This window comes from Lytechinus variegatus, chromosome 3 (assembly GCF_018143015.1).
Source record: "Lytechinus variegatus isolate NC3 chromosome 3, Lvar_3.0, whole genome shotgun sequence".
Classification (NCBI taxonomy): Eukaryota; Metazoa; Echinodermata; class Echinoidea; order Temnopleuroida; family Toxopneustidae; genus Lytechinus; species Lytechinus variegatus.
The window spans coordinates 33,931,317-33,946,759 of NC_054742.1; the positions used below are offsets into that span (position 1 = coordinate 33,931,317).

General features: G+C 35.4%; 1 protein-coding gene across 3 annotated transcripts; it reads left to right on the forward strand.

The window, feature by feature from the left end:
* The first annotated feature begins 1,603 nt into the window (after positions 1–1,603).
* Positions 1,604–14,817, forward strand: LOC121410839 (glutamic acid-rich protein-like). Of its 3 annotated transcripts, none has more exons than XM_041603159.1 (11): positions 1,604–1,887; positions 6,075–6,105; positions 6,673–6,721; positions 7,427–7,694; positions 8,065–8,384; positions 9,865–9,957; positions 10,877–11,052; positions 11,481–11,538; positions 12,311–12,382; positions 13,292–13,448; positions 14,035–14,817. In XM_041603159.1, the coding sequence occupies exons 1-11, from the start codon at positions 1,784–1,786 to the stop codon at positions 14,141–14,143; spliced, it is 1,437 nt and encodes a 478-aa protein (XP_041459093.1). In that variant the 5' UTR covers positions 1,604–1,783; the 3' UTR covers positions 14,144–14,817. The 3 variants fall into 3 exon arrangements, with proteins under 3 accessions (XP_041459093.1, XP_041459094.1, XP_041459095.1); XM_041603160.1 differs by having other exon boundaries at positions 9,871–9,957; XM_041603161.1 differs by lacking the exon at positions 9,865–9,957.
* The last annotated feature ends 626 nt before the right edge of the window (positions 14,818–15,443 follow it).

The following is a 15,443-nucleotide window of genomic DNA, read 5'->3' on the forward strand; positions in this document are numbered from 1 at the left end:
AGTGGAATTGTGTGGATATACTTTAACCTGATATTGAAAGGGCCCTGACAAATTGGGGCAGTGAGGAAGTGAGTATTAACAAGGCCCTTGATAAGGTGTGATGGTAGACAGTTTGTGTATCTGTGTGTCAACGAATGTAAGATGCCCATATCTCTTTGCCCAAAGATACATATACATACATGTGAATGAGGCACTGCCATTACAAGAAGATGACATAATACTTGTACATGAATTTTTTTAATGGAATCTTAACACAGTGTGTGCCTGTGTGTATATCTGCCACACAAAGACGGACACTGTGTAAAGATCCGGGGGGGGGGGGGGGCACTCAAATTATAATGCATAGTGGGTATGTGCCGCGGAGGGGACCCCCATTTTTACACTCAAATTTCCGTTCCTAGGTATAGCATTTTTGTCTTATTGAGAAGAAGATCAAAGAAAGCCGCTCCAAGGCATAGCATTTTCTTCTTATCGAGAAGAAAGAAATCCGCTCCAAAGCTTCGCATATATTTCGTTATGCCGTTTTGATCGCATTGATCTGCTACAATGAGCTGCAATTTCGGTGAAAAGCGGCCGCAGAGCTCACCCGGCGGAGGCCGCGCTATAGTGACACTTCCATAGGGATGCATATGCACTCACACGCCGGGGTTAAGATCATCCCTTGTTTAACAGGACATTCCCAAGGATCTGTGTGTGGCTGTATTAAGCCAATCACATACAGACATGCTTGTGAACAGTACGTGGGATAAACTGGGAAGTTTGTTTAATCCCATCTCATTTTCATTGGTCTTTCTTTTGATGTTTTGTGACATTGGATTTTTAAACCATGATACACGTATAGTCTCTGTGATTGAACCAATCTCTTATTGACATGAGCTTATGAAAGATTTATTGAGGCTAACCTGTGTAAAAATATTGTTCATTTAGATTGAGTGGGGTCTGTGGAGTGCCTTTTCAAAGTTTGATTAGTTTCTTTAGGAACCCAGTTTATTTCATCCCCTTTTCCTTACCTAGGGATACCTAGGGAAGTTTCTGAATGTAGGCATGTTATGCCTCTGTATTCAGTTCTAGGTTTTTCCTCCTCAAGATGGCTGGCTCACTTCCGGGAACAGGGCTTTCGTCGTCATATTTTATTGGCTCATTTTTCCAGCATCTATCCAGGGCAGCTTCAAAACTGTGCACACTTGGGGCAGTGACAACATCATTACTTAGGCTGTTCCATGTCTTTCCCAAGCTTTCTTTTGTCTTCAGCTTTGTTGTGAATTTAGTTATTTATTTATGTATGTGTGTATTTTGTTACTTATTTGAATATCAATCTATTCATTTATCTATCTTTATTAATTTATTCATTCATTTTTATTATTAACAAATCTGGGGGGGGGGCGACTCTGAATGCCAGTGGGTGGGGCTACCATACTGAGGCCCTGATCTATTGATGTATTTAAAAATTTACTCCCTTCAATCCAAAGAAATAAGTTCAAGAACCACATTATTCCACTGTATTCATCGGGTCCTGGAATTAATTGAAATGGCATGCAGACATGCATACCCAAAATATTTATTCCCTTTTACTTTGATTTTAACGACACCGTACGGTACATATGAATAGTAGCTACGCGACTGTAAACAACGGTTTTCCGGTATTAGAATAACCAACTGCAGTCAAATATTACAGAAAACTCCAGCAATGAATAGCAAGATGATATCATGCAATGGATCATATATATTTCAAGGAGTGGAATGAGATGAATTGAACTAATTGTACATTTGAATGTGAGCTGGAATGGAGAGTAGTAGAGACGGCAGCACCACCCCCAATTCAATGGTGGTCCTCGAGCGGGGAGCTGGCGGTATTTCCACCGTGGTTAGCCCATCGACGACCAGCAGGTAAGCCTCTCCGCTCTGATCAAAATGCAGTCACACTCGCACAGCTGCGCAGGCAGTTGTTGATGATGACAGGGGAACTCTCAGGCGCGTAGCCAGGGGGGGGGGGGGGCGGTGGGGGCGGTCGCCCCCCCAAAATATATTTTTTATCAAATTGTATTAAACTTCATGTCATTTCCCTGTATACATTCATCTCCTATCCTGTTTTGCGCCCTCAGTTTGAAATTTTGAATGACACTTAAGTTTCTTTATATTCAAAATGAAGCGCTTCAGGATAAGTAAAAAAATTAGGCATCCTTTTTTTTTATATAGATAGATAGTTTCAATAAATCGCAGAAGTTTCAACTTTTTGCGCACTATATTCCTTGTAATGAAGTTCAATAATCTTAGAAAATCAATTGAATTAGAGCCGATTGGGTATTCATCTACATTTGATGAAACGTCCGCCCTTCAGTTTCATTGCTCTGCACGGGGAGGAATATCTTCCTCTACCAATCTTCTCCTCTGTTTTGCGAGTTAAAAATATGCACTGTTGCTAAATTGTTTGTAATCAATAATCTGATCTTTCCAAAGAAAGTATTCAATATATCTTTGAGAAAACCCTTTTCTCGGGACCCTTTTTATGGCAAGAAAAATTGATAAAACGCTTTAGCTTCCGCGCTTCGCGCGGATTTATTATCATTTTAATTTCCTCCATTGTATACCTCTTTTGTGCATTCACAATCATTATTTTGAAAACAAGGTTCAAAATCGCAATATAGTCAACCGAATTGGAGGTACTAGAGACAAGAGAAACGGCTCCTTTTCATTTTAATTTATGAAACACTAAAAGCTTCGCGCTTCGCGCGGGAGGGGGAAACTCCCCCTCCCTGCACCCACCCCCTAGGGAGCGCGCTTTGCGCGCTCTGTAAGTGTTAGCACGCTTTGCGTGCATTTACCGCCCCCTCCAAAATGAAATCATGGCTACGCGGTTGGGAACTCTGTTCTAAAAACTGATTTTGCACATCTTCAATTGAACATATTCATAAAATAAAAAGCACGACAATCATATATTTCCATCAGCATGATCAGTACCAACTACCAATGTGTAGCTATGTGCGAATACGGGGCATCGCGAGCGCTGGTTTTGGTGGCACGGTTTTCGCGCGGGTTTTGCTGCGAGTGGCATGGCCTCTGTCTGGGCGGCTCATTGAAAATGGGGTTTAATGCGCATGCGCACATAGTAGGTGCAATCTCGTGCCTTTTAACAGACAGCTGAAGATGTGCTCTTTCTGTACATATAACTTATGTGAATTCAAATGTTATGGGGTGACCCACTCTTATGAACAAGGTTATGAATGACTATGGGTGACCATAATTTGCGCACATTATAAAAATTATCATGTAGTTGATTTTCAACCCAAAATTTCTTACAGTTCGCACAAAATTAATCAAAATCATAAATACCAAACGGAAGGCAGGGTTCCAATACTTCCAAAGTCAAATTAGCTTGACGGAATTATAAATAGGCCAAGGGTTTCGCCGGTGTCGCGATCTCAAAATTCCATGACGATCGACTAGTGCGCACTGGGCTGAAAAAGTGTCATAAAAAAGTGCAACTTAATATGCGCACCATCATTTTGCAAAGCTTTAAATAATGAATAAAACAGAGGAAGGTAAGTTAATTGTATCAGATGGAGGTTAAAATGCCATAAATTCGGTTGGTATCACATTTTACTTACTTATTGGAGACCTCTGCTTGCAAACTGGCGATTTCTTGATGCTTGATGCTGAGAAGTTCAGATTTTCTCGGAGCGGACGCAAAAGGTAATAAAATTGGCCGATGTTTTGCCAATATTTTCGCAAATTGAGGCCTTACCTTCAAGAAAATTTCCATACTTGGTACATTTAAGTCGCTTTTTCTGTTGGTGATATCAGTTTTTCAGTATATTTATTAGATATTGAGATATTCGACCCTGCGCAAAATAAGGTAACGCGCGAATTAAGGTCACACCACCATAAGTTTCAGTAATGTGTTTTACTGCGGCTCACTCGGGCAGTAATAGCCCACCCACTCATGCATATTGCGAGGTTAGTATAAGTATACTAACCCACCCTAACCCAGGGAGCTTTGGCCCGCTTTGCGGGCCGGAGCCCAGGAGTCGACTGTGCAAAACGAGGGAGATGTAGGACTGGGGTAGATTGTGGTCTCAATAGTAATCTTAATGAAATGTGGAAACAGAAATTATGCACTTACCACGATTATTTGGATCAAGGTCTATCGTGACACACAAACCCTGACATCGATGCACAGACTGGAACCTCAAAAAACGAAATATAGCCTCGGTCTCGATCGGCCATTTTGTTTTGAATTTTGAAAGAAGGAGAGGTATCGCAACAGAACTTTTCGCTTTTTTGAGGTTCCAGTCTGTGCCTCGATGTCAGGATTTGTGTGTCACGATAGACCTTCATCCATATAATCGTGGTAAGTGCATAATCCTATTTCCACATTTTATTGAGATTACTATTGAGACCCCAATCTACCCCAGTGTCTCCCTCGTTTTGCAAGGTCGACACCTGGGCTCCCTGGGTTAGGCCCACCCATGGGTTCATTTCATCTCGCGTGCGAAGGAATACAAATGCATGCGACACATGCAAATCTTTAATGGGCTATTGCCCAAATAAATCATTATAACACTAAATTTTGGATTTCACATTGTGCTATAACACTTACTAAACCATATGGATCCTTTGGTGACTTCTCTTTCCAGTTTGTTAAAAAAAAATGTATTGTTTCTTGATCTTCACGTGGATGCCCTGTGATCAGCGACAAATCAATTTTGGCCTAAAGAGGGCATGCGATATTATTTATAAGCCGGTTTGTTAACGGTACTCTGATGCTTGTCCTGCTAGCTGCATACTAGGTGCTCAGCATTATTTTCTCACTCGTTCAATCCACTTTCTTCATCATCTTATCAAAAGATGGCATACTTCATCTTTAAGTATATACATGAGATGCAACCTGTTGATTTTTTTGTACAATTTCCTATTATGTGCCGACGACTTGAATCAAGACTGTAAGATAGGAAAAATTCGCATTTCAATTGTTGTTTGCGTGATTTCCACCGCAGTAAGTATTCGGATGGACGGACGGAGTATCTTGGCCGAAATTTGGAGATAAGCATTAAAAAATCATTTTTATAAATAATTTTGAATATATTTTTAAAATTAAGTAAGTTGATTGATGAAAATTACGTAGTGAATTAATGTAGAAGTTTTTGGCGTGTTTTAGTCCCTCACATTCGTGTGATGAATGAAAACGTCAAAATGCACTATGAAATCACATGCGTTGTGCGAGGTTTGTATAGCTAACCTCGCATGCATGTGTGAGTGTGTATAAGCCAGGAGGCTCCTGGAGATTAATGTCATATCACTGACGTGCTTAATCTCCTATGGAGCCAGAGACGGGATGCCATTGCTCTACACGCACCGATGAATTGGGCAACAATAATGTTGCTCCAAAATACTTGTTTTCTTTAGGGCTTTGAGCCCAAAATTATGTAAATGGGCTACAATATTGGTGTGCAACTTTTGGCCCAAAATCTTTGTTTTTTTAGTACAATTACTAAATCCTTCTTCAGTTATTATATGATCTCTTTTTACTAGACATATTTGCCCGAATTCACAGAGGTGGTTTTTAATTCCATCGGTTAAACCCATACACGTATTATATGCAGATTTCCTGTATAAATTACGCTTATTTAGTGCATATATTACATTATGTCCAATGCTGATGCGCGCTTTTGTCAAAATGGCGCCTGTTGCCGTGGTTATCCATGCTATTCTATACATGTGTCCACTGTGTTTAATTAATGAGTCCGTTCTTCAAACAGTGGACTCATGAATGAAATAGCATACTTAAACATGGCAACAGGCATCAATTTGGCGCATTTAAAAAAAACGCGCATTCAGCATTGGACATTTTTTTTATATACTTGGTAAATAAGCGTAATTTTTACAGGAAATCTGCATAAACCATGGGTTCAACCTTTGTGAATTCGGGCCAATATTATAAAAGAAAAACAAAATACTGTAAACAGACAGTGCATTAGACACATTTTTAGAGAGGCCTGTCTTTGGATAATTTTTTGATGGTCTAATTTGATGTTATTTCTAATTATAATCATTACATTTCCCCCCCTAAATTCAAGGCCTCCATCAGGAAGACGATCAAGGAACATGGTGAGATCACACAGAATTATTCTTTTCATTTTTCAAGATTATAATTTGTTAAATCAATGTTTGCAGTGCTCAGTAATACATTATATATTGACTAAAATAAAGTTAAATCGACTGTTAAAAGGGTATACATCTGATACTGCCAAAAGAAAGGAATCAAAATTATCTAGAGATTCTTTTTTTCAGGGGGGGTGGGTTGAGGAGGGAAGAGTTGAATATATCAAGTAAAGTTGGTGTGTTAGTAGTTGTTTCAAGGATCAACATTAAACATAATGTTTGATGTTGATGACATGAGTCATGAAATTGGTCTTAAGGAAATTCTTGTATTTTGGGTTAAGTTGGATTTTGATAGGATGTAGAAGAAATATCTTGCTTTTATATTCCAGTTTTCTAAATTTTGCTTGTTAAGTCTCTCATGACTAAATTTCAAACTTTTTAACAATAACTTTCCTTGGTGAATTATTGTGGGTTTTGAGTTTTGTGGTCAGATATAATTATTTTGCATATATGAGCATCATCATCAGCATGACTAAGACTTTTGCAAATTCTGACTGATATAATTAATTTCAGACTCCCATACAGAGATCAGGAAGCCAGCTAGAGATGTTACCACCAGATGGTAAGAACTAATCAAACACTTTTAGTGATTGATTTTTTAATTGTTGCAGTGTTCTTATCTTAAGACATGTTGATGATGTATTTAAGTGGTATCAAGGTTTTGTGATCATGAATCTTACTTTTATATTGTTTTCATTTATAATATACCTTGACACATAAATTAGTAAATTCACAATTTCATCTACCAGGGGCCTGTTGCATAAAACTTTTGCCACAAAAAAAAAGACTGGCAATAAACAAAAACTCTGACAAATGGAATTATGCCATTGACACTTACACGTTGAAAAATTCTGGCAAATTTTACCAGATTTTTTTCCTATATGCAATAGGCCTCTAGTAGATATTTTTTTGGCAAAAATAGAAAATTATTTATTAATGCGAAAAAAGAACATAGAGTAAATAAAAGTAAGAGAGTTTTAAAGAATAACTAAAGAGTAATTACATGTTCATGAAGATATTGTTAGCCTTGGTATCCTTTGCTAAGATCTGATTGTACATTTGCTCACTTTCTCCACAGGTGATAAATGAATATCTACATGTAGGAGGAATATATTCCTACAATGACTTTTGCCTCTACAGAGAGTATATGGCATCCCAGCTATTATAGCCAGGAAATTATCTGTTATTATATATTGTACTTATGCATACATGTATCAAACTACAGTACATAAAAAACCTGATTCTACCCTATGAAATTCACCTGCAGATGAGCCATCCAAAGATCGACCTGGATCTAGGACTTCCAGTCGCACAAGTCATCGGCCGTCTAGTTCCTCAGAGAAAAGTCCTCGTCAGACACAGAGTGCTGGGTCATCAGGTCGGAGGTCACGCCAAGGTCACGAGGAACATGATGCTGGATTCAATAGGGCTAACAGTTATGATGGTCTTGCTTCGCCTCCACCAGGGGAATCTAGACCAGGTAGTACGATTCACAAACAGGTTTCTTTGACCACTGTCAAGAGAAACTATGAAACGTAAGTGTGTTACTAATGCATGTATTTTTGTGAGATATGATATATTGATGAGAGCTGCAAGTGAGCCACCACACATTTCAATTTTTGTACCTACTCAGTTTCATTCAGTTCTTCTGCTTTAGCCCTTAGCAGTAGACAAGTTACACCAATTTTTTCATTAAACATGTCACTAAATATTACTCAGGAGAGATTAATGAACTAGAGTATGTCAAAATATTGAATGGAGTTGCCATTGTGTATGTTTTACAACCACGATGCTTCACACACTCTCCTTCAAGAAAGATATCTTTATGATATTATAACTGAGATTTCAGACGATGCTCATTTATTGGTACATAAATTATCTCATGTCTCTTTACTTTTCCCTCAGGCATGGAATTCCAAAGAATGAAAATTGGGACTTTGTGCCAGAAGCCATCACCAGACAAACACCCTTAACAAATGGAACAAGCCATACACATGTAGACAGAAACAAGACTGTAGGAGCCACTAGTGGACACACCCACAAAGATGAGGGGGTGGTGGGAGTGGGCATTGATGGAGGAAACGGAGATGGGGTTAATGTGTTGTCAGAGAAGGAACGTACAGAGGAGAGATTGAATTATCTGATGGAGCAGTTGAGAATAAAGGATAAAGAGATCAAACAACATGAAGAAAGGAGAAAGACAAGTAGTGCAGCTAAGAAAAAAGGTAAGAGATCTAGGCACATTATATCTATCAATGTCCAAATAACTTTTCAAATCCTGAAGCAGGGCTCCACACTACCTTTTTTTTCTCCTGGTCTGACCTGATCATTACGGACCAGTCGATACCCAGTATTTCGTTTTTTACTGGTCCAAACCTAAAATTTACTGGTAAAAATGAAGAAAAACAAAATAAAAGACGCGAGTTTATTTTGCTGTCTTTTATTGCTTGACCCCCCCCCCCAAAAAAAAAAGTACACACACACAGCGTAATTCATGAGACTCATTTCTAAATTTTAGAGAGCCATTTGGATGCTAGAGCAATTTTCATTATTTACAAAAGGGAAGAAAATGTAATCTGTATGTTGGGCCAGTAAATCTGGCTATTTCTGAAAAGTTACTGGCCTGACAGCAATGATTCCCTGTCTGGTACCATCGGACCGGCGCCAGTGTAACGTGCTGTCTCAAGTCATGCCTCAAGTCAAGACTCTAGGGACCACAAAAATCTATCAAAGTACATCTATAGGAAACACATTTTGCCTATATCTTGTCTAGAAAATTGCTCTGATGCACAGATTAGGCAATTTGGATTAGCAATGTGTGTATATTTATTTGGTCAAAAATATATATGCATGCACAAGGCTCTTCTGTGCAAGTGTGTCACAATAGTTTTGCCACATAACTGTATCACAGAAAGGACACTTAACGGTTCTCCGAGACTGAATCATTATTTCTTCACAGATTGAAGTTTTTTTCTAAATAATATGAAAGCATATTTATGTATGAAATCTGATTTTCAGCTCACAATCAATGAAAAATAATTTGAAGGGATTATATTTTTCTATAGTCTCTGTTTTACTTTACAAATTAATTTGTATATACTTTGTAATTAAAAATTTATTTGTAATTACTTAGTAATTACTTTACAAATTAATTTCTTTAAAAAGCATAGTCAAATTACTGATGTATTTTATGTATATTTCTTAAATTTCGTCGTGGATTTTTTTTTCTTTCTGTAAAATCTATCTTGTGCATTATTACAACCACAAAGAGCCTAAAACGAATTTACTTTGATCAGTAAATCAAACTAAACATCAAATTTGAATTTTAGCTTCAAATTTAATTTGAATTGGAACATGAAATAATGATTTTCAGCAATTTTCAATCTTTCATGCAGAAACAAAATCACACATAATTTTGCAACACTCAGTCATCACAAATAATGGTCTCAAAAAATGCAACTCAAACGAAAAAAAAATGAAAATGCAAAGTTCTCTTAAAACAAATTTCTCACAAAAAAAAACTATAAATAGGGACTGATTCAGCCCACAGTATTCAAATACTCAGTGTTCAGTTAAATTTAACATTGACAATTCACAAGAAGGCATCAGTTTCTTGTCTCCAATTTCTACAACATCAACAGCAAATATGTTACCATTGCAATGATACTTTGCCCTTGAAATTATAGGAAGTATGTCTTATATCAGTTGCAGATTCTTTAGTAAAGAATAGAGAAGACCCTTCCACTGTCACTGACTCATACTATGTTTCAACAGGTAATCAACCAGAATTAAATCTAGGTGAGTTTGGTTATGTATATGACTCAGACTATATAACTTGCACTCCGTACATGTTTGGAAACTGTTATTGCAATTTGTGAAGAAATATTTCAACATCTTTGTTTTATAATGATTAATATACAGACTGGAAAAGGGGTATGGTTGTGAATTATGATAGATTGCTTCTTAGATATGTGAATCATCATAGCTCTACCTGTAGAGCCATAGATTGATAAGTGGATACTAAAGCGTTAGATATTAGTCTGTCAATTGGATGGTTCATATTCTTATGTATTAAAACTTCCCTCTTAGACTTCTGTATTGGAGAAAATTAGCAATGTTTATAGGTAATCTGTGATGATCCTTTTGTTCCTGGGCAATTGATGCATATTTATATTAATGAAGTTAAATAATTTTTTGTATTTGTTATCACTCTATTGAGGATGTATGATAAGATTACATGATTTAAATATTGCATTCTAGTTAAAATATCTTAACAGTAACATCATTCAGTTGTAGCTTTTAACACCAATTTCACTTTGCCTGTCTTCCATTCCTATTCTCAAATTTCTTCACAAACAATGATTGCGAATGAAAAATAATGTTACATATCCATCATGGGTGTAAGTGTAGATGCATCATATTCTTCAGGTAAAGAATTTCAATTGAGATGTGGCCCTTTAATTCCATGGACAGGATGTATATCTAACTAGTATTTATGTTTTATTAGTTCCTACTGTACTTGTAGGTAAAATTACCTGACCAAGCTGAAATACCTTTACTGTAGCTACAAACAATGCATAGTAAATAACTTGATATAAAAATATGGAATAATAATTAAAGAAAATATGAAACATCTTATATCATAAAATATATAAATCATATCTTTGTCAATAGGCTTTCAATAATACTCTATTCTAAATTATGGTATACATTGTAGTTAAAGAGCCTGCTCTGAGTATGGGAGCTACTGCTGGACCTCCACCATTCCTTGAGGATAGAAAAGAAGATAAGGCTGATAATACTGAAGTAGCTGGTGATGAGGAGGATGATGATGAGGAGGAGGATGACGAGGAAGAGGAAGGACCTACTGCTCCAATTGAACTCATGGGAGAAGTAAGATTATACCTTTGCTTTATGTAAATATGGTGGACTATTGAAATACCCATTGGCATATTGTTAGTAATCAAGTTGAATGTCTACCCTGTTGCATCTTAATGGGGTCATTTTGTAAGAAAACTAAGTAAACATTTTTTATCATGAATTCCAAATTCAATCAAACTTAATAATATTTTAATAATTATAGAAGAAAATAGTGAAATAAAGTTTGAAATATTTTCTTTTCTTTCCGTTTTTTAATTTTCTCATTTGAAATCTAAATTGGCATATTAGATCTCTGAAAGATAAATACTTCCCTCCTTTTTCAGTTTTATTCAGTTTTGACAAACCACAAAAATGCAAACTGCCAAGTGAGAACTCCCTCAACCTTTATGAATTAAATATTTGTAGAAATAATTATTCATTTATTTTCTTTCTTGTATCAGTTCTTAGATTCTGTGATGGAAGAAGACTATGAAACTGCAGATAAGCTGTGTAAAATGAGTAAGTAAACTTATAACCATTGTTAATCCAACATTTCCCTGAGAGTCAGAAAATAAGTATTAATCTCAGCTGTATCAGTTTAATTCTGTTTATTCTGAAAAGAGGCTGATATGCACTGGATAATTTGCAATGCTGTAATACATACATGCCAAGTATTCCTATGAAATATGACACAACATAGGAATATTCCTTTTAGTGGGAAAAGAAAATTGTCTTTTTAGTCTGTGTTGTCTTTTTTACAAATATTTTTTTTTCTGTAGTATTGAATATGATTTTTTTTTGTCTTTAAACTGTTTATTCAAACTGGTTAATAATTGCTCCATGATTCTCCCGAACATTTGCAATCTTAGTCTGACTTTTTTATCTCTATTTCATGTAATTAGTATATTCATGATACTTCAGTTATTCAATAGTAAATCCATAGTTTTATTTATGTTGAGAATTGTCTATTTGATGTATTCCATTCAGCAATTATTTTAATGTTATCAAAATAAGACATATGTATTTAATACTCTCTTGACTGTTATCATGTATCCATAGTATATTGTCACAATAAAATTGATTTAAAATGAAATTGAATTGTATGATTATACCAGTATGAATATGCAGAAAGCACAATATTTTGACAGTGGAAAAAGATAAATATCATTTTTCCAATCAGAAGTTGATTGTAAGGGGGGAAAAATTATATTTTTTTGTGATGCAAATATATTTGCTGAAAGAAAGCTTGAATTTAAAGCGTGCAATATTTCTTTCATTTACTTTATCATAGTTCTTATATATGAGCCTGAAAATGCTGAATGTCTGCAATTCAAGCCACTAATTGAAGAGATGCTGAAAAGATGTGAGTTTCAAATGATTTATTATTATTGTCTTCATATGTTATTACAGTCTTCTAAGGATAATATTATTTACAAGTAAATCTACCAATTAATAGACCATATTTCAAGTTTACAAAAATGAGCAGAACTTGTAAAGAAACCAAAATGTAGAATACTAAAAGGGTGGTAAAATATTGAGTTACTTTACACATATTTTTGTATATGAATTTGAATTGGATGGTCATATTGCTGCTTACTCAGTAGATCGAGGGGGGGAAGGACCCAGAATTTCAGCACATGGAGAGGGGGACGAAACACTTTTTGTTTGTTTAGGCAATATTTGTTTTGACAACCCCTTCCCTCTTAAAAGATTATCATTGACAAGAATATTTTCATTTTCGACCAAGAAGAAGTGGCGAGCAAAGAAGAAAGGTTATGTTATAATTCAATTATTGTCCTCCAAGAATTTAAAGATAGGATTGACTGCTGATTGATTGTAGAAGATGATCACCGGTGGACCTTATTTTGTTATGAGGGAGATAAGTAATATACACATGCATGAAAGTATTAACAATTACGATTTCATGTAATAAAATAAGAAAAAAGAAAGAAAGAAGGGCCACAATGTCATCAGCCCACCTATTGCATATTCATGATGACAAATTTTAAAACAATTGTGTTTTTTTATATAAGATTATGATGACATTTTTATTGTTTTTAATGTTTGAATTTACTTTATTTATTTAGATATCATTATTTCCAGTGTGCAATACCCCTTGAACAAAACTGTATTCCTGCAACAGCAAGATAAGTTCTCTTTATTGGCTTTTTTTCTTTGAGTTAAAGTAAACATTCTACAATAACTGATGCAATATAAAAGCCATATCCTTGATATATTCAGTTATTTGGGAATTCTTTTTATCCTCTGCTAGTGTGGCATTATCAGCTGTATGGAAGCAGCAGTGAAGACGAGAGCGGAGATGATGATGAAGAATATGATGATGAAGAAGATGATGAAGAAGATGAAGATGATGAAGATGATGAGGATGATGAGGATGATGACAGTGATGATGACTCGGAAAGTGACAGGTAATAAGTTGATATTTTTATTTTTAGAATATTTCCAAAATATTTAATGGAGTAAACCTACCCCTTCTAATGTTGTACTTCTTTACACATATTTTTACCAATTCACTGAATTTATATATCTTTTTTGGACAAAAATCTCATACACTTATTAAAATTGAATATATTGCATATGTTGTAAAAGAAATTACTGCATCTTGATTCCATCACTATTGATTGTAGTTGACAATAATCAAAATGGTCATGTTGCGTATGTTATAATGCAGACAAGTTACTGTTGCGCCCTATTTAATATGTCACTATTAAAAATGATAAACGGGTTGCTCATGTTGTAATTGTAGACAAGAGATTACTATGCCTGCCAATATCTTTACATTGATATTTAAATTTAATGACAGGCTTTTTAAAATTCATTTGAATAATACATGTATGACCAGCTTAAAAATGCTTAATATTCTCATTTCCTTGTCCTTGACTCGGTTTCATACTTATACAGTATGAAACTGTATTTGGGATATGTATGCACTGATGTGTAGGAGATATTGGATGTTACAATTGTTTTATTGGTACCGTTTTGATCCCCCTACAGTTCTGAGGAGAGTGAGGATGAGGAGGAGGAGACAAAAGGAAAGACTGATTCTAAATCTGTGGTTTACCCAAATACTTCAGATACTTCCAAATCAGATGCCATCCACTGATAAATGACTATGATGGTGTGCTTCAACAATGTTGCTAATATGATTGTTTGTCTTCACGGTATAGAATCATAAATGATCTACAACAATGAGCCAGTGATTCACTTACCGTTACATATGATGGCAAATATCGCTTGTTACAGAGCGCCATTGCCTTTCTTGATTCCTAATTACTGACTTTTATGCAAAGGAGCCATCAAAACTTATCAGCTAAAAAGGCACATTTATAAACTTAAACATTCCTTTGCCTTTCTGGAGTATTTTGAGAAGGAATTGCATTTTTCTATAATTGATCTTCAAAGGACTCTGCAGTTTATCTCCATTGTGTGTAATCATAAATGACCTTCAGTTGGTAATGGTTACATCAGCTGTCAACAGTAAATGCATATCTTGATGCCTATATATACTGACTTCCATTCAAAGGAATCACTAGAACTATATCAACTACAAAGGTGTGTCCATCATCTTATCAGCAGCTTTGCCCTTTTTTCAGTATGTAAAAAGAGGTTTAAGGCACTTGAATGTTATTCTGTTGTTAATCTTCAAAGGACTATGCACCTTATTTCCATTGTGTGGAATCATAAACGAATTACAGTGACTAGGCAGTGATTCACTGGTGTATAATGGTTACATTGGTTGTTAATGCTATTGCATATCTTGATGCCTATTTATACTGACTTTTATTCAAAGGAACCACCAAAAATTATCTACTACATAGGCATATTTATAAACTGCTCAGCAGATTTGCCTTTGTAGAGTAGTTCATGGAGCAAGATGGTCACTTGATTGAATATTCAGCTTGTCTTGAAGATACTATATTTATTACTTGTACACTGCAGGCAAGCTGAACACCATGTTTACCATATGTTGTCTTTGACACGTTTACCATGCATTACTTCAAGTGTACGTAGGGCGTCAAGTGATAGAGTGATCCTTTACAGAATCTCACAAAGCAAATTTGTCATCAGAGTCTTCAAACATGTTATTTTTCATAGAATTCATCTCCTTTTATTTATTTTTTAAGGGATTTTGGGGGGTGTGTCATTCAAAATTTTATTATCTAAGTATTTTTTGATATGTTTTTTTCATGCATTTATTACTTTTTATGAATTTTGTTAAAGTGTTAGGTAGACGCACATTATTGTCAGTCCATCCATCCATCTTCCAGTGTCTTAAAAACTTCTACAAGTAGAAGAGTGTGTTGAATTTCCTTGTATTTCTTTTGTTGTTGAAATTCCATGGAGTATGTTGGTTTAGAATGCCATACAATTATGAGATTATATCAATATGCTGTTGATAACAA

Bases quoted from the DNA above. Each gene is read 5' to 3' on its own strand.
- LOC121410839 (XM_041603159.1), top strand. From the start codon at position 1,784: ATGGAGAGTAGTAGAGACGGCAGCACCACCCCCAATTCAATGGTGGTC. The intron at 6,106-6,672 runs GTGAGATCACAC...AATTAATTTCAG, and splicing joins GAAGACGATCAAGGAACATG to ACTCCCATACAGAGATCAGG. The intron at 11,053-11,480 runs GTAAGATTATAC...TTCTTGTATCAG, and splicing joins CAATTGAACTCATGGGAGAA to TTCTTAGATTCTGTGATGGA.